Source organism: Vulpes vulpes, chromosome 2 (assembly GCF_048418805.1).
Source record: "Vulpes vulpes isolate BD-2025 chromosome 2, VulVul3, whole genome shotgun sequence".
Taxonomy (NCBI): domain Eukaryota; kingdom Metazoa; phylum Chordata; class Mammalia; order Carnivora; family Canidae; genus Vulpes; species Vulpes vulpes.
Window position 1 is genome coordinate 108955 of NC_132781.1, and position 17388 is coordinate 126342.

General features: G+C 51.3%; 1 protein-coding gene across 2 annotated transcripts in view; it reads left to right on the forward strand.

The window, feature by feature from the left end:
* Window positions 1–429: 429 nt before the first annotated feature.
* Window positions 430–17388, forward strand: part of B3GNTL1 (UDP-GlcNAc:betaGal beta-1,3-N-acetylglucosaminyltransferase like 1) — a 49704-nt gene continuing 32745 nt past the window's right edge. Inside the window, exons 1-4 of one of the 2 annotated variants that reach the window (XM_072745300.1) lie at window positions 430–560; window positions 2718–2834; window positions 2915–3014; window positions 13197–13261. In XM_072745300.1, the coding sequence (XP_072601401.1) occupies window positions 438–560; window positions 2718–2834; window positions 2915–3014; window positions 13197–13261 (405 nt within the window). In that variant the 5' untranslated portion in view covers window positions 430–437. Of the gene's footprint in view, window positions 561–1441; window positions 1582–2717; window positions 2835–2914; window positions 3015–13196; window positions 13262–17388 lie in introns of those variants that run through there. The other variant, XM_072745301.1, reaches the window with a different exon arrangement.

The following is a 17388-nucleotide window of genomic DNA, read 5'->3' on the forward strand; positions in this document are numbered from 1 at the left end:
GCGTGACCCGGGGTCCCGGGATCCAGTCCCGCGTCGGGCTCCCTGCGTGGGGCCTGCTTCTCCCTCGGCCTGGCTCTCTCCCTCTCTCTCTGGGTCTCTCAGGAATAAATAAATACAATGTTTAAAAAAAAGAAAACAAAAATCTAAAGCAGATACAATGTATCGAACGGTTTGCGTTTAATCTTCGATCCGGGCAGCGACGGCTGTAAAGCGGGTCACGGGCTCGCGCGCTGGGAGGACCGCGGGGGTCACGGCCGCAGGTCACGCCCGGGAGGCTGGCGGGGCGGTGCAGCGGGGGCCGTGGGGTGCGGGTGCGGGTGCGGCTGCGGGGCTCGGGGCGCCCCCTCCCTCCCCCTCCCTCCCCCTCCCTCCCCCTCCCCGGGCTTCCGCCGCTCAGGCCGCGCCCCTCCACCCGCGACCGACGGCTCCGCGAGCCAATGGGCCGCGCCGGCCTCGGGCCGCCCCCGCGAGCCGCACGCGCAGTAGCCCCGGGGGAGGGGCGGCCGGAGGAGCGAGCGGTCATGCGGCCCCGGGGGGACCCCGCCGCCGCGCCCCACGTGGTAGGTGCCGGGCCGAGGGCGCGGGGCCGCCCCCTCCCTCCCCCCTCCCCCCTCCATCCTCCAGCCCTCCTCCCTCCGGCTCTCCTCCTCTCCCCCCTCCTCCCTCCTCTCTCCTCCCTCCAGCCCTCTTGCCTTCTTCCTCCTCCGTCCGCCCCTCCCTCTGCCCTCTAGACTTCCTCCCTCCATCCTCTTCCCTCCTCCCTCTGCCCTCCTCCCTCTGCCCTCCTCCCTCTAGTCCAACTCCCTTTACCCTCTCCCTCCACCCTCTCCCTCCACCCTCCAGCTCTCCTTCCTCCAACCCTCCATCCTCCTCCCTCTGCCCTCCTCCCTCCAGGCCTCTTCCCTCCACGCCTCCTCCTTCCAGCCCTCCTTCCTCCACCCCTCCTTCCTCCAATCTTCCATCCTCCTCCCTCCAGCCCTCCTTCCTCCAAGCCTCCATCCTCCTCCCTCCAGCCCTCCTCCCTCCAATCCTCTTCCCCCAGCCCTCCTCCCTCTAGCCTTCTTCCCTCCAGCCCTCCTCCCTGTTCTTCCTCCCTCCACCCTCCAGCCCTCCTCCCTCCACCCTCCAGCCCTCCTTCCTTGAGCCCCCCTCTTCCATCCTTCCTCTGCCCTCCTCCCTCTCGGGGCTGCACTCAGCGGCGTGCACTCCCCGGGGGCTCACCTGGGAGGATCTTTGCCCCCAAGCAACCTGCAGCCCAGGAATTTAATCAGTGTCCACCCTGGACAGGAATTCACATTAGGTTTTGTGTTGTAGATCTTGAGAACAGTAAAAATGTTCTTTCCTGTTTTCTTTAAGGAATCATATTTCCTCTAAAAATAGGTCTGTAAGTAAATTAGGTGACCACTTTTTTGGAAAGATGAATTCCAGAAGGGTTATCACTGTTCAGTCAGATCCTCAGAGTAAAGAACTTGACCAGACTGTGCTCAGTCCACGGGCTTTTCTAAGCCATCTTCGGAGCTGGTGTTTTTATCGAGCTGTTTGCTGTGTGGATGTCGAACACCCGTGTGCACACGTCCGTAGGTGCGTGCCCGTGAGCTGTGCACGCCCGGACGGCCCGAGTCTCTGTGTCCCGTTCAGGAACGGCTCCCCTTCTCAGTGGGGTATACACTCCAGGCTGGGGGACACGAGTCTCTAACTCTGGGCACCCTGTACTCGCTTCACGTGCTAACATGCAAAGTTAAGGCGGTTCCTGTCTTCTGTTCCTTGGTGGCAGTCGGTTCCTCTGGTTTTACTCCATACACTTTGGGCGTTTTTGTTTCATCTGCTGTAGGAGAGGACGTGTCAAACTGTCCTAAGCTAAGTAGAGCAGAAGGACAGAGGCCCCCATGTCCCCAGCACCCACCCATTTCTGTTAAAGCGGGTGTCCAGGGACCTCAAGACTTTGTTGCAGCTTCTCTAGCGTCATGGCTTTGGAAGATGCTTACTCCACTGAGAAAAGGCCAACAGGTTCTTTTCATGAGTGGGCTGGAGAAGAGCTGCTTGTTTCAACCAAAATGATGTTTCCGACCAGTGATTGGAAAACACATGAATTTGCCATTGAATTGGGAAAGTCTTGGGTGCCTTTCAGATTTTTGTTTCCTTTTCAAAAGCATCCAAAAGACTAGCTCAGGGCAATCTAAGACAGTATAAATCTTACGGAGTAAAAGGACGCTAAGAGCCTGGCGGGAAGGAACGGGCACCTTCTGTCTGGGGAGCAGTATTTCCCTAGAAGCCTTACTCTGGGCCGCCTGTGACCCTGGCCTCCACGCTCGGTGCTGGTGCTCGGTGCTGGTGCGTGGTCCCGGTGAATGGTGCGGATGCTGGTGCGGGTGCCCATTGCACGGAGCGGGTGCTGGTTCACAGTGCGTGTGCACAGTGTTGGTGCGAGGTGCTGGTGTGCAGTGTCAGTGCTGGTGCATGGTGTGGTGCTGGTGTGCTGTGCTCGGTGCTGGTGCTGGTGAGTGGTACTTGTGGGTTTGCTGGTACGCAGTGCTCGGTGCTGGTGTGCATGCTGGTACTGGTGCACAGGGTGGGTGCTGGTGCGGGGTGCTCGGTGCTCGGTGCTGCTGCACGGTGCTGGTGCGTGCCGGTGACGGGTGAGAAAGTCCGGGCACGGGCACCGGCACCGGCACGAGCTCCGGCCCGTGCTGCGCCGACCGGCTCGCTCGGGGTTGCAGTCCATCATCCTCCCGGTGCACAACGCCGAGCGCTGGCTGCACGAGTGCCTGAGGTCGGTTCTGCAGCAGGACTTCGCAGGCCCCATGGAGCTGTCGGTTTTCAACGATGCCAGTAAGGTAGGTGCGGACTCGGCCCGTGGGAGCCCCCTCTGTGCGCAGGGAAGGCTCCCGAGCCACCCGTGTCCTCCTGCTTTCAGGACCAGTCTCTGAGGATCCTGGAGGAGTGGAAGGCGAAGCTGGAAGATTCTGGCATCCCCGTGGTCATTGGCGGGCACGAGTCTCCTTATCCGCGTGGAGGTCAGTGACCCTGTTTGCTTTACTGTCTGGCCCTGTGGGGTGGCTTCTTAGGACTCGTGTCCTTCCACACACTGAGCCCCGCCAGCCATTCCGCCACCTGGGAAGGGGGCTTGGGGGTCAGAGGAGGACCCCCCTCCCCCAGGAACACGCAGGCTCCACCCCAACCACAGGCAGGGCAGCAAGCAGAGGAGCCTCTTTTTTTAAAAAATTTTTATTTATTTATGATAGTCACACACAGAGAGAGAGAGAGGCAGAGACACAGGCAGAGGGAGAAGCAGGCTCCATGCACCGGGAGTCCGACGTGGGATTCGATCCCGGGTCTCCAGGATCGCACCCTGGGCCACAGGCAGGCGCCAAACCGCTGTGCCACCCGGGGATCCCAGAGGAGCCTCTTCTTATAGGAGGGGGTGGGCGGGGCTCTTGTAAACAGAAAAACCATTGGAGTAAACCGGGAGCTGGATGTATAGTGTCTTCCCATTGGCTGGACTGTGGCTGTCTCCCATTGGCTGGGCCATGGCCGCCTCCCATTGGCTGAGCCATGGCTGTCTCCTATTGGCTGGCCTGTTGCCGGGGCAGCAGAAAACCTTCCATCCTGGACCTGGTTGCTAAAGTAGTTACCACCTGTGAGGAGTCTCTCTCCCCGTGGGGTCTGTAAGTGGTAACGGTGCTGGGCACCCAGCGCCCCTGCCGGGCCCCTGACTGCGCTTTTAATAAGCTTTTTGCCACCCAGGGATCCCTAAGCTTTTATTAACTTTCCTAAATATTTCATATTCGAATCCTGGTGTAAAGTATCCCGAATAATAAATTTATCACGTATTAAGAACCCAGTGCACCTAAATTTCTTATTCTTTGCTGAAGGTTTGTATGAGACCACCACACATACTTTATACTTGCTCAGCTTAACAAAAAGCTGTGGGGTGTTTTTATTTTTAGTGTGAATGATCATATTATTGGTCACCTCTACTTCTTAAAACTCTTTTCTTGTGACATTAGATTTGTTTGTGCCCAGTGTTTTGAAAACCTTAAAGAACTAGTTTTTAATTTTGCTGCTTTTCTATATTTTCTTTCATCTGTTTTGCCTGTTTTCTGTTTCCACTCTGATCTGTATTTGCTTTTTTCTGCTTGCTTTTGGCTTAAAATTTTCTTTTCCTAATTAAAAAAAAATATTTATTTATTTATTTTAGAGGGAGGGAGAGCAGACTTGAGTGAGTGCCCTGGAGTGTGGGGGGGGGGGCAGGAGCAGGGGGGAGGGGTGGGGGATAGAGAGTCAGGGGGACTCCCCACCCCAGCAGAGCCCCAAGCACCTGAGCTCAGGACCTGAGCTAAAACCAAGTGAATCTGCCCAGCCTCAGGGGACTGAGCCAGCCAGGCACCCCCTTTTCTTTCCTAATTTTTAAAGTGGAAGTTGAGGTCATTGATTTGACACCTTCTATAGGCATTTTATGATATAAAATGCTTTAGCAACATCGATACGTTCTTTTCATTTTTGTTCAGTTTCAAAACACCTAATTTTCTTTTGAGTTATTTGATTTATGGGTTATTTAGAAGTATGTTACTTGGTTTCCAAATATTTGAGAGGTTTTCCAGAATTTTTTTGTTACTGATTTCTCATGGAACTCCTCCGTGGTAAGAGAACATGCTTTGGCGTGACCATGTGGCTGTCCTTGCAGATGTTCTGTGTGCACCTGAGAAGGTTGTGTAGCTGATGGTGTTGGATGGAGTCTTCTGTAAATTGAATCAGGTCAAGCTGAGGTCGGTCATTTAAATCTACTGGAGTCTTGCTGACGTGTCCTGTCAGTTACTGAGAAGGGGCATTGAAGTCTCCAACTCTGTACACTTTGCTGTCCGTCTCTGGAGTTTTGTCAATTTGGGTTAACAGTATTTTGAAACTGTTAACTTTTAGGGTTGTTATGAAGAATTGACCCTTCATCATCATGAAATACGCCTCTTGATCTTGCTAATTTTCTTTGCTCTGAAATCTACATTTAGATATTAATTTAATTGCCTTGCTTTTGACTAGTATTAACATAATATAGGTTTTCCTTCTCTTTGAACTTGTAACCCATTTGTTGAAGTGCACTTCCCTGTAGATTCTCATACAGCAAATCCAATCTGACGATCTTCACCTTTTAACTGTTTATTTACATTAGTTACACTTAGTGTGATTATTGATATCTTAGGTTTGAGTCTATCTTCTTGCTATTGGTTCTATATTACTTCCATTTCTTTGTTTCCCGTTTTCTTCCTTTTCTGCCTTCCTTTGAATTAGTCAAATATTTTTTATAACGGGTTGATTCATATGCCACATAGTTCACCTAAAGTACACAGTCAGATGGTTTTTAGTGCATTCACAGAACTGCGCACCCCCAGTCAGTCTGAGGATGTTTTCATCACTTCAGACATGGACCTGCTGTCCTGTAGCCATCACTGATCCCCATACCCTGCTCCCACCAGCCCTGCACCACCACTAATCTACGTTTCCTGTACAGATTTGCCTGTTGTGGAGATTTCTGCATATATATTTGTAAGAGATGTTGGTGTATGGTTTTCCTTTCCTGTGATGTCTTTGGCTGTGGTATCAGAGTGATACTAGCCTCATAGAACAAGTGTTCTTTTTTTTCTTTTTCTTTTTTTTTTTTTAAGAGTGGAAGGGATTGGTGTTATTCTCTATATGTTTGGTAGAATTCATCAGTGAAATCATCTGGTCCCGGCCTTTTCTTTATTGGAAGGTTTTTGTTTTGTTTTGTTTTGTTTTAAAAGTTTTATTTATTTGAGGGAAGGGAGAGAGAGCATGAGTAGGAGGAGCAGCAAAGGGAGAGGGAGAGGCAGGCTCCCCGCTGAGCAGGGAGCCCGACATGGGGCTCAACCCCAGGACCCCTAGATCATGACCTGAGCTGAAGCCAGATGCTTCACCAACTGAGCCACGCAGGCGCCCCTTTTGTTGGAAGCCTTTTTTTTTTTTTTTTTTTTTAAGATTTTTTATTTATTTATTCATAGAGACACAGAGAGAGAGAGAGAGAGGCAGAGACACAGGCAGAGGGAGAAGCAGGCTCCAGGCAACAAGCCCGACGTGGGACCCGATCCCGGGTCTCCAGGATCACACCCCGGGCTGCAGGCGGCGCTAAACCGCTGCGCCACTGCGGCTGCCCTGTTGGAAGCCTTTTATTACTGATTCAGTCTATTTGTTATAGGTCTGTTCATATTTTTTATTTCTTCTTGAATCAAGTTTGGTAGTTTGTATATTTATACAAATTTGTCCCTTAGGACAAAAACCTTTGTAGATTATCTAATTGATTGGCACACAGTTTGTAGTATTTTCTTAGAATCCTCTTAAATTTCTGCTAAAATCAGTAGTAAGGCACCCACTTTCACTTTGGATTTCAGTAATTTTGAGTTTTCTCTTTTCCAGCTGAAAGTTGCCAATTTTATTGATCTTTTCAAAGGACCAACATTTGGTTTCATTGATTTCTCTTGTTTGTTTGTTTGTTTTTTACTTTCAGTTTCATTTATTTCTGCTCTGATCTTTATTAATTTCTTCCTTTGCTAGCTGTGCATTTAGCTTTTCTTTTTTAGCTTCTTAACATATAAAGTTAGGTTAGTAATTTGAGATCCCTGTTACATAGGCATTTATAGCTGTAAATTTCTCTCTGAGCACTGCTCTTATTTGCAACCCATAAATTTTGGTGTATTGTGCTTTAATTTCCACTTATCTCTAGGGATATGTCCCCAAGAATATCTAAACATCTCCTAGGAATATGTCTAAGGATATTCCACTGTCATATAGAGCATCTGTTAGGCAGACAATCCAGTATTCTTGGGTTATTAGTTGAGTGGAATATATTTTTCCATTCTTTCACTTTTAACTCCTCTGTGCCTTGGGATCTAAGGTGAATCTCTTATAGACAGCATTTAAATGGACCGTGTGTTTTTAAAATCCATTCTCCCAATCTTTGCCTTTTAATGGAGCATTTAATCCATTTACGTTCAAAGTAATTAGTGACAAAGAAGGCCTTTTACCACCTTGTTGTGCATCTGTACACCTTACATCATTTTGTTCAATAGCCCTCTGTTACTGCTTTCTTGTGTGTGATTACTTCTTTCTAGTGTGCCATTGTGATTCCCTTCTCATTTCCTATCGTGTGTACTTGTAAGGTATTTTCTTAGTGCTTATTGGGGAGATTACAATTAATGTATTAAATTTATAACAGCCTAGTTTGAATTAACACTAATTTAGCTTCAGTAGCGTATAGAGCACCATTCCCACTTGATGTTGTCACAGTTTACATCAATATCATGCACGCACTGACATAGATTTATAATCATTGCCCAATGTATTTGTCTTTTAAGTCAGAGAGGAAAAAATTCAAAGTAAAAATAAAACAATACTGCCTTTTATGTTTATCCATGTTTTAAACTTTATTAATGTCTTTGACTCCTTTGCATGGTTTCAGGTTCTGTCTAATGTGTTTCTGTGACACCCTGAAGGATGCCTGTCGGTGTTTCTGGTGAGGGCAGGCCTACGGGTGAAGAGCCCCCTCAGCACTTGTTTATCTAGCAATGTCTTAATTTCTCCATCACATTTGAAGTGTTTTTTTTGCCAGGTGAAGAATTTCTGCATGTTATAGACCTGTGATACATAACTTACATACTGTCTTACTGTCAGTAGGTGAGTGGACACCCGGTTTGTTGGTTCACCATCGTACCCAACTCAGTTTCTTATGTTATCTCTGATTTTGTAATTAGGCAGTCTGACCCTGCAGAAACATTATTGCTTTGCTTCTTTTTTATTTTCTGATTTATACTTTACTTTTCATATTTTTTAATTGGGATAAGAAGTATAGAAGTACAATGTGGAATCATATTACTGAATCCTTGTACTGTTCCTGACTTAGGGAAGGTTCCTGGGGTTTCATTGTTAAGTTTGTTTACTGTTGCTTTCTGACGATACTTTTCTTGAGTTAACTTAGGATTCCTAACTTAGCCTTCAGAAAATGAGAGGTCAGTATAGACTTTTATTAAATATCTCTTAGGTATCTGTTAAGGTGATTGCATATTTTTTTCTCCTAACGCTTCATTTAGCAATTATGGTAGTATTTTTGGTAACAATGAACAGTGTTAGAATTATCAGCAATGACTTGATGGTATTTTTGTACAATTATTGAGTTTCCTTTAGGATTTTTGTGTCTATGGACATATGGAAAATTGATCTGTAGCTTTTTGGTGCTTGTTTTGGTGTCTGATTAGAAATAAGAGCAGTTGGCCTTGGGCTTGCTGATAGAGCGTTTTTGCAAGCAGTAATTGTGTGTAGCAGCTCAGCAACCTTTGTCTCAACCTCCTGCACAAACTAGCCCTACAGCCTGTGTACATGATGGGGAAAAAAAGCACTTACCTTGTTCTCAGAAATGTCTGCTTTGGGTAATCACAAATATTTGAATACCATCATGTGATAAAAATAAATTCACGCATACAGAAGGGTCTACAGTGACACTCAGAAGCCCCACACCTTAGAAGCACTGGCGTGTTTTGGTTCTCACTTGACTTCATTCACACAGTGTCAGTCAGTACTCACGGCGAAAGAGGACACGGTTTAGCCACTGGAGTGCCCCATGCTGCTCTTCTCATTTCCCCCCTCAAGGGTTTGGTTTGTTATGATTGAATCATGTTGTCAGGGTGCATGATCTTCAACTCTGTTCTGTAACTTGTTTTATGTGCTTTACTAATAAATTGATTCTGGCAGTTGAAACCTCGTAGAAACAGCACTCACGGCATCACCAGTGAGTCACTTCTCGCTGCCGACCACATGGTGGTGGGTGAGGCTCGTGCTGTGCTTGGGGGCTCCCAAGTGTCCGGATCTGTGGGGCCTGTAAACACCTATGCCTTATTCTCTTTTACTGTCTACGCACCTGCCACTTTTTGGGGTTTTCCCCTTTTCTTTTTCTTTTATTTAATCTTTACTTTATATGTTCTTTCATTGTGTTCCTGGACTAGTCCTTAAAGCATGTTTTCTGTATCTGGTCTGTTGATGGTAAAATATTTGGGGTTTTTAAGTGTCTGAAAATGTCTTCATTTTGTACTTAGGCTCAGTTGACAGTTTGGCTGGGTATAGAATTCTAGGTTCAAAGCAATTTCCCTTAGAATTTTGAAGGGTTGCCTCATTATCTTCTGGTGTCCTCTAGAGTCTGGCTCTTCAAAGTTTTCTTTTCTGAACGTGTTTCAGATTTTTCTCTTTGTGTTTTAAAATTTTGTAATGCTGGGTCAAGGTGTAGGTGCTTTCATGCACCCTGTTTTTATCCTGAATGATTACCTTTGTATTCCTTTTTATTTTTTATTTTTTATTTATTTTTGATAGTCATACAGAGACAGAGAGAGAGGCAGAGACATTGGCAGAGAGAGAAGCAGGCTCCATGCACCGGGAGCCTGACGTGGGATTCGATCCGGGGTCTCCAGGATCGCACCCTGGGCCAAAGGCAGGCGCCAAACCACTGCGCCACCCGGGATCCTGATTACCTTTGTATTCTTAGCTTTAATTGTGATATATTGGGCTTCCTTTGGCTTTACTTTTAAGTTTTTGTGTAAGACTTGAAATTAGTACTTGTGCGTATACTGCTGGGTTGGAGGAGGAGGTAGGCTAGATGACGAGGCTGGAGCTGGTGGTCGAGTCTGTCCCCTAAATTGCAGGCCTCAACTTCGGTTGCACATTAGCAGTGCCTGCGAAGCTTTGGGAGCCCTGGTGCCAGAGCGTGAGTCCCCTCTAAGATAGTCTCGAGTAACTGGTTTGCGTCCAGCGTCTGCACCGGGATTGTGGATGCTTTCTAAGAGATGCTGGGGTGCATTTGCAGCTGAGAATCTGCTTTAAAATGACCTCAGAAAAAAATAAAATAAAATAAAATGACCTCAGGAGTGGTGTGGTGTCAGCCTCACACCCTTGTGGCTTTGGACTTCAGGGAATCCTGTAGGTCTCCTCATTTCAAGGGTGGGCAGGGGGTGGGTCAGGGTATGGGGTAGGGTTGGGAGAGGTGTGAGTGGGAGAGATGTTCACTTCTCAGACGCTGCTTGCCCTCAAAGCCCCTTCCCATCCTGTTTTCTCTCTGCACTTGTCTGCCAGTTTTGGTGGTCGAGTGGCTCTCCTGGTGTCACTTCCAACCAACCCCCCACCCCCACCTCTCTGGGCCTGTTTCCTTTGCGGGCAGCAGGTGCCCATGGCCTTTGTTGAGAAGACATAGCTGCTGGAGCCACTCAGGAGCTGCCCTATTCCTGTCATCCTCATCTGCACCATTATCTCATGCATCTGGAAGACTTTTTTTTCCCCAAGTTATTTTTTGTTTTCATTGTTTGAAATAGAAAACTTTAAAGAAATCAGTTATTGTAGAACATCTATTTCAACTTGTTTCTGAGATATGTGCCAACAAATCATGGTTTCTGAAACTAGCTTGAAGATTGTTTTAAAATATTGTTTAATTAAGATATTTTCCCTCTTCCATAGTTGATGAAGGAAGTTGAAGGCATTTTGGTGACTGGTGTGTCTTTGCTTATCTAATCTCCTTTTTTTTTTTTATTTTATTGTTTGTCTTTTTTTAATATTTTGTTTGTTTATTCATGAGAGACACAGAGAGAGAGGCAGAGACACAGGCAGAGGGAGAAGCAGGCTCCTTGCAGGGAGCCTGATGCAGGATGCGATCCCAGAATTCCGGGATCACATCCTGGGCTGCAGGCAGGTGCTCAACCGCCGAGGCACCCAGGCACCCCCTATTTTATTGTTTATTAGAGAGCACGTGTGTGCACATGTGCCTGAGCAGGGGAGGCAGGGGCAGAGGGAGAAGCAGATGCCCCGCTGAGCAGGAAGCCCCCAGCTTGGGGCTTGACCCCAGGACCCCAGGATCATGACCTGAGCCCACTGAGCCACCCAGGGGCCCCATAAAATACTTGCCATAGATTAGATGTAACTCGTGTCACGTTCATGTGTATTTTGTCAATGACGAGAAGATTGAGTTGTCATAGCGTGAAGCAATGAAGCCATCGTGTTGTCGTTTTGAAGGCAGCAAGGTGAATTCAGGGGGGCCCCGCGTCATGATTATGGAACGGGGTTGACGTGAGGACATCTGAACGAGCATATCTCCCTACACTGGTATTTTCTGAAGTAGAAGTTATGTCAACTATTGGATAACAGAAATCCCCGGTGCTTCCTTTTTCAGGAGTGCTAAGTTATTTAAATTGGATTAAGACACATTTACTGTTATTTTATGATACGAAATAACATAACAGAGCAAAACGTTTCTTAAAGACGTGGTGAGTTGCTAAATGAAACACCGCAATTCCGCCCTCTTCTCTCCAAGAGTGAGGACAGCGGCGTGTTTCCCGCTGTGACCATGACAACTGGCTCCGTCACGAAGGGACGGCCTCCCAGACATCAGGCCCTGGTGCAAACATTTGACTTTCTCCGAGGCAGTGATATTAAAGCAAATTCCTTGTCTTTGCCAAACATACCTCGTCGCGAGGACCTTCCAGCTTCTTAGTGAGGCGTGTTTTCCCTCATCATCCAAGTTCTGCTTCCATCTTTCCTGTTCTGAAACGTGACTCCACTAAGCAGCTTTTTAAACAGAACTCCCGCCAGTTGATTTTATTTTTTATAAAGATTTTATTTATTCATGAGAGAGAAAGAGAGGCAGAGACCCAGGCAGAGGGAGAGGCAGGCCCCTGCGGGGGCCTCGATGCGGGACTCGATCCCGGGACCCCGGGGTCACGTCCTGGGCCAAAGGCAGACGCTCCACCGCTGAGCCCCCGGGGGCCCCTAACCTCTGCTAATTTAAATGTGACTGTGGACCGTCTCTTCCCGTTGTGTCGCCCACGTGCAGCTCTTTGGGCGACATCCTGTGAGGTCCTGTGAGGCTTCACCACAGCTGTGTCTGGTGCCGCTAATCACCCCCCGGCCCCTGCACCTTCCCTGCGTGCTACACTTGCGGGTCCTGGAGATCCAGGCCACTCCGCTGAGCTGCTACCTTGAGTGAAGACAACCTGCGTGGCTGCGGCGCTGGGTCATGGCCTGGGCGACCTGGCACTGGCATGTCCCTCCTCTGGCCTGTGGGACCAGCTGGCGCCCAAGTCTGCTCGGAGCTGCCAGCTGTGGCACTGCCTTCCCTCCCTGCCCCAGGGCTGGAAAACTGGGGTGTGGCTGTGGCTGTGGCCCCCGCGGGATGTCCTTTGGGGAGTTGGAGCGCGAGCCCAGGGGGCTGCGTGTGCCTTGTGGCTGTGGCCGCAGACGGGTGACGGGCCGGTGCTGGCCGCGTCCCGGGCGGGTGTGCGCCCCACAGGCCCCGAGCCTGGAGGCCCCTCGGCACGCCCGGGCCGCTCGCCCCCGTCCCCGTGGGCCTCCTGGCTCGTTCCAGCCCCTTCCGTCGGGCGCGTAGCCAGAGGTCGTCATCTAACGTTTTCTGACTCACTTGTACCCTCTTGGAAGGCGGAGAGTGTTCTAGACGTTTGTTGCAACATGAGGCCCACACGGCAAGTGCACTCGCCCACCGTCCCGGGCGTTTTCTCAAGCTGAGCACAGTGTGTCCCCGGCGCCCGCGAGGGCTGTCGCCCACCCGAGGCCCCTGCCCGCAGCCTGGCCCCTCCCGAGGCGGCCACCTGGCTCCGGGTGAAGGCGCTGCGTGGAGCCACGCGAACGGCACCCACGTGTGCACAGGCCAGAGTGTTCAGGCGCATCCGTCCCCTCTGCGGCGGCGCCGGGCCGGTCACACCTCGGTGAGCGTGGGGGGCCTGCTGCTCGCGGGGCCGTGAGGTCACGGGCCGTGTGCAGGCGTGGCGGCCCCGGGACACGCGTGCAGGTGCCACTGGCGGCCGCATCTCGGCTTGGAGCCGCGCACACTCTGCAAAGAGCGTTCCCGCCAGCGTCTGCTCGGGCGCTTCCATTCGGGGATTTTGTTATTTTTTATTTTTTCAACCCCGCCCGTGGCGTAGCGCAGCGTCACAGTGGCTGCTGGGTCCCCGCAGCGGGCACCCCTCCCTCGGCGCTGCCCTCGGCGCTGCTGTCCTTTCGCTTCCCTCTCACTCGGCCACAGCGGAGCTGGCTTTGTCCCTCACGGGTCCCGGGTAGCACACATACCCCAAGGTCCAGGAAGGAGGGGGCCACGGAAAAGTGAATCATAAAAGAACTTTTCTCTCTCTCTCTCTCTCTTTAAACAGTTGGATATTCTAAAAATCAAGCAATAGCACAGAGCTCGGGGTCTTACCTTTGCTTTTTGGATTCGGTAAGTAACTCTTGTTTTATTTAAGATGCGTGTTTGTGCAGTGGCTGAATGATCACGTGACCTGACGCTTTAGCGTGATTCTTGAAAATCATCGTTCTCGTATGTAACGATGAGACCTAAGGTTCGTGGGCTCTCGCCATAGCACTTAATGAGTTAATTTTTCATAAATGGAATTACCTAGAAATGCTGAATTGCACAGCAGAATCACATAAACCGGGAAGGCAGCCTCGGGTAGAACGGATCCACGCACGTGCTGAGAAACGTAGAGGAGAGTCGGTGGTGGTCCCATCGGGGTGGACGGGGGGGGCCCCCGAACGGCAGGTGGGCTCCCACACACCTGGTCGCTGTGACCAAGGAAACTGAAGTGACACGAGACGAGTTTTTATTTATTTTATTTATTTATTTTTTTATTGGAGTTCAATTTGCCAACATATAGCATAACACCCAGTGCTCATCCCGCCAAGTGCCCCCCTCAGTGCCCGTCACCCAGTCACCCCCACCACCCGCCCCCCTCCCTTCTGCTACCCCTTGTTCGTTTCCCAGAGTTAGGAGTCTTCATGTTCTGTCTCCCTCATTGATATTTTCACTCATTTTCTCTCCTTTCCCCTTTATTCCCTTTCACTAATGTTTATATTTCCCGTATGAGTGAGACCATATAATGTTTGTCCTTCTCAGACTTACTTCACTCAGCATCATCCCCTCCAGGTCCATCCACGTCGAAGCACATGGTGGGTATTTGTCCTTTCTAACGGCTGAGGAATATCCCACTGTCCACACAGACCACAGCGTCTCTATCCATCATCTGTCGGACACCGAGGCTCCTCCCACAGTCTGGCTATTGTGGATGTTGCTGTTATAAACCTCGGGGTGCAGGTGTCCCGGCGTTTCCCTGCATCTGTATCTTTGGGGTAAATCCCAGCAGTGCAATTGCTGGGTCGTAGGGCAGGTCTATTTTTAACTCCTTGAGGAACCTCCACACAGTTTTCCAGAGCGGCTGCACCAGGTCACATTCCCACCAGCAGTGCAGAGGGTTCCCCTTTCTCCGCATCCTCTCCAACATGTGTTGTTTCCTGCCTTGTTAATGTTCACCATTGAGAGACTAGTTTTTAAAATCCACGTCAGCAGCGTTTCCCCAAGTGCAGATGCTGCATCTTTGGAAGGTGTGAAGTGAGGGTGTTGGCAGCGTAATTGTGCATTTTGTACCAAGAACTGAGAAAATGCTCCCGCCCTCGACTCTGAGCCGTCGCTTCTAGGGGCCTCGGAAACTCTGACCACGACTTACGTGTAGTGTGTTTACGGGAACTGCTGTTTATAAAGCAGAGTCACATGATGAAGCATCGTGACAGGTGACAGAGAGGCATAACTACATGGAAAGCATGTGTGGACCTTCTCACTTACTTTAAAACGTGCTTTTTTTTTTTTTTTAAGATTTATTTATTCATGAGAGATGGAGAGAGAGGCAGGCTCCCTGCGGGGAGCCCGATGCAGGACTCGATCCTGGGGTCCCAGGTCACACCGTGAGCCCAAGGCAGACACTCAACCACTGAGCCACCCAGGTGCCCCTAAAACACGCTTTAAGACGGGCTGTCTGTGCTCGGGCTCCGCGCGGGCCCCTCTGGGTCTGGGGGGCCGGGCACCACATCTTCTGGACGCTCCTTGGCAGCTGCTCTTGGCCTTCACGAGGTCACCGTGGCTCACAGTTGCTGCTTGTGCTGCACGGACGCACCTACCACCCTTCGTGTCGTCTCGTTGGGCTCAGCCTTTTCCTCGATTACCAGGAGCTTCTGTGCAAGGGCCAGGTCCGCGGGGAGGCCTGACAACCTCATGGGCCGTGCCAGCCGGCGGCGAGGAACTGCCCATCGGCCAGCCCTGCCCCTGAGGACAAGCCCTGGGGCCTCAGCTCCATCCTGCGGCTTCGCTGCCTCCTTCCTCCTCTTCTGCGCTTTTCCTTAGATGAAAACTCCGTCCTGTCCCTCATCTCCTTGCAGACCCGGCTCCGGGGCCTGTTTTCACTCTCACAAGGTCCCTCCAACATTTCCCTAAACAAAGACGTGTTTGCAGCAGACACAGCCACGCCGAGTGGTAGCCCCGGGGGACGGAGAAGGCGATTCTCTGTTTAGGGCCACTCTCTCTGGACCGCGCGTGTGCTCCTCGCAGGTGGTCCCGGGCCGCCGCAGGGGTGGGGAGAGGGGAGGGCTGCAGGTACCCGCTCCTCGCCGGCTGCCGTCCTCCGCGCCTCTCTCCGTGTTCACCGGGGGGCAGGAGACAAGACGCAGCACCGGGAGCCGGGTTAGGGGGCGAGCACCGCAGCCCAGGGAGGCCCCGGTAAGGCCGCCGCTGGCGTCAGCACAGCCTCCAGCGGGCCACAGGGGGCGGGGGGGGGCATCAGGCCCCGAGGTGTCCTTCTGTGGTGGTGGTGGCAGGGGGAGGAGGAGTGGGGCGGACACCTGGCACGCTCTGTCCTGGCAGGTGGGCAGGGAGGTGGGCGGGCTCAGAGCCACAGGGTCGGTGCTGCCGGGTTGGCCCCCCTGCGCCTCCACTCTGGGCCTGGGCGTCGGACACAGATGGCGTTGCCCAAGTCTGGGCAGGGGGACTTGCCCCCGCTCGAGAAACGTGGATTGCTCTTGGGGTTTCGTTGAAATAAATCAGCGAAGTGAGCGAGGCCGTGGGGTTTGCACGACCGCCTGGCGCACTAACCAGGGCAGGGCGGCACCGTCTGCCTGCCTGCGAGGGGCTGGGCGCACCGGCAGGCAGGTGCGTCTGGCTCACTGAGGACGCAGCCGTTCCTGGGCGTGGGTGGAGTAGGAGAAGCGAACAAAAGTCTGGCCTCTAAACAGGGGTCCTTACTCTGTGCGTCGGGTCGGGGGCCCGAGCTCCTGGCCCCGTGAGCTGGGCAGCCGCGGCGTCTGCGGGAGCGCGGCTCAGACGGGCCTGGTCCGCGGGCCCTGCTCTCCTGAGAGCGTCGCTTCCTTCCGAGGGGCACCCCCACCGCCGTCACTTGCCGCCCGGGCACAGAACCTCTGTCTGCCTGTCGGGACCCTGGCAGCATGGCCTCCACGTGGGGAGCCACGTTAGCCACCATGGAACAGTCTGTCCTGATGGGCCACAGCGCCGGCAGGGGCTGCAAGGCCCAAGGGAACGGCCCGGAGGGAGACGGGGCCCACGGCCACGCGGGGACGGCCAGGGGGGTGGCCAGGAGGACACGCTGCTTCCAGGAGGTGGGTTGGCGTCCCTAGGGCCGGGCAGAGACGTCGGGTGTCCGACCGCTGCCCGCGACGCCTTTTCTCTACGCACCTTCCTTTAGTTTGTTTAGTTTCTGATCTTTGTGGGTTCGGTTCACTTCTCATGCTCACTCGCCACCTTTCAGCCTTTGGTTTTGGTTTATCGCGTGAGGTTTAAGACGATTCCTTCTCTTCTAGGGACCGCATGGGTGTCCCGAAGTCCTGAATACAGTGACTCAGGTATTGTCACCTTTGCCAGCTTCCAACCCAATTTCTTCATCCTCTTTTTAAACGTAGACCCCAGGATCTCCGGATCTCCAGAGCAGAGAACCGAGTCATCACGAGCCTCGGCTCAGGACACTCGCTCACGTGTCGAGTGGGGTCTGTCTGGTTTGTTCTGTGGTCACATTCCCCGGGCCCCGGCAGTGGCACTGGTGTGATTGCCCGTGAACCTGCCGCCCGGGACTAGAGCCAGCCCGGCCCACTGCCCGCCTCCCCACCTCCCCACTTGGTCTGCCACCTGCCAGGTCATAATCCTTGTGGAACTCTGGCATTTATACAGATCTGAAAAAGTTAATTGAAAATTTCAGGGTTTTTTTTTTAATCTTTATCTAAAGAGCATCGAGCTATATAATTTTTTAAAACGTGTGTTGTTAAGATCTATCCATATCGTTGCTATATACCTTTATAGATCATTTTGTTTTTATTTTATTTTATTTTTTTATTTTTTATAATATTTCCTATTTTAAAAAATTTTTTTTATTCATAGAGATGCAGAGAGAGAGAGAGAGAGAGAGAGGCAGAGACACAGGCAGAGGGAGAAGCAGGCTCCATGCAGAGAGCCCGATGTGGGACTCGATCCAGGGTCTCCAGGATCATGCCCCGGGCTGCAGGCGGCACTGAACC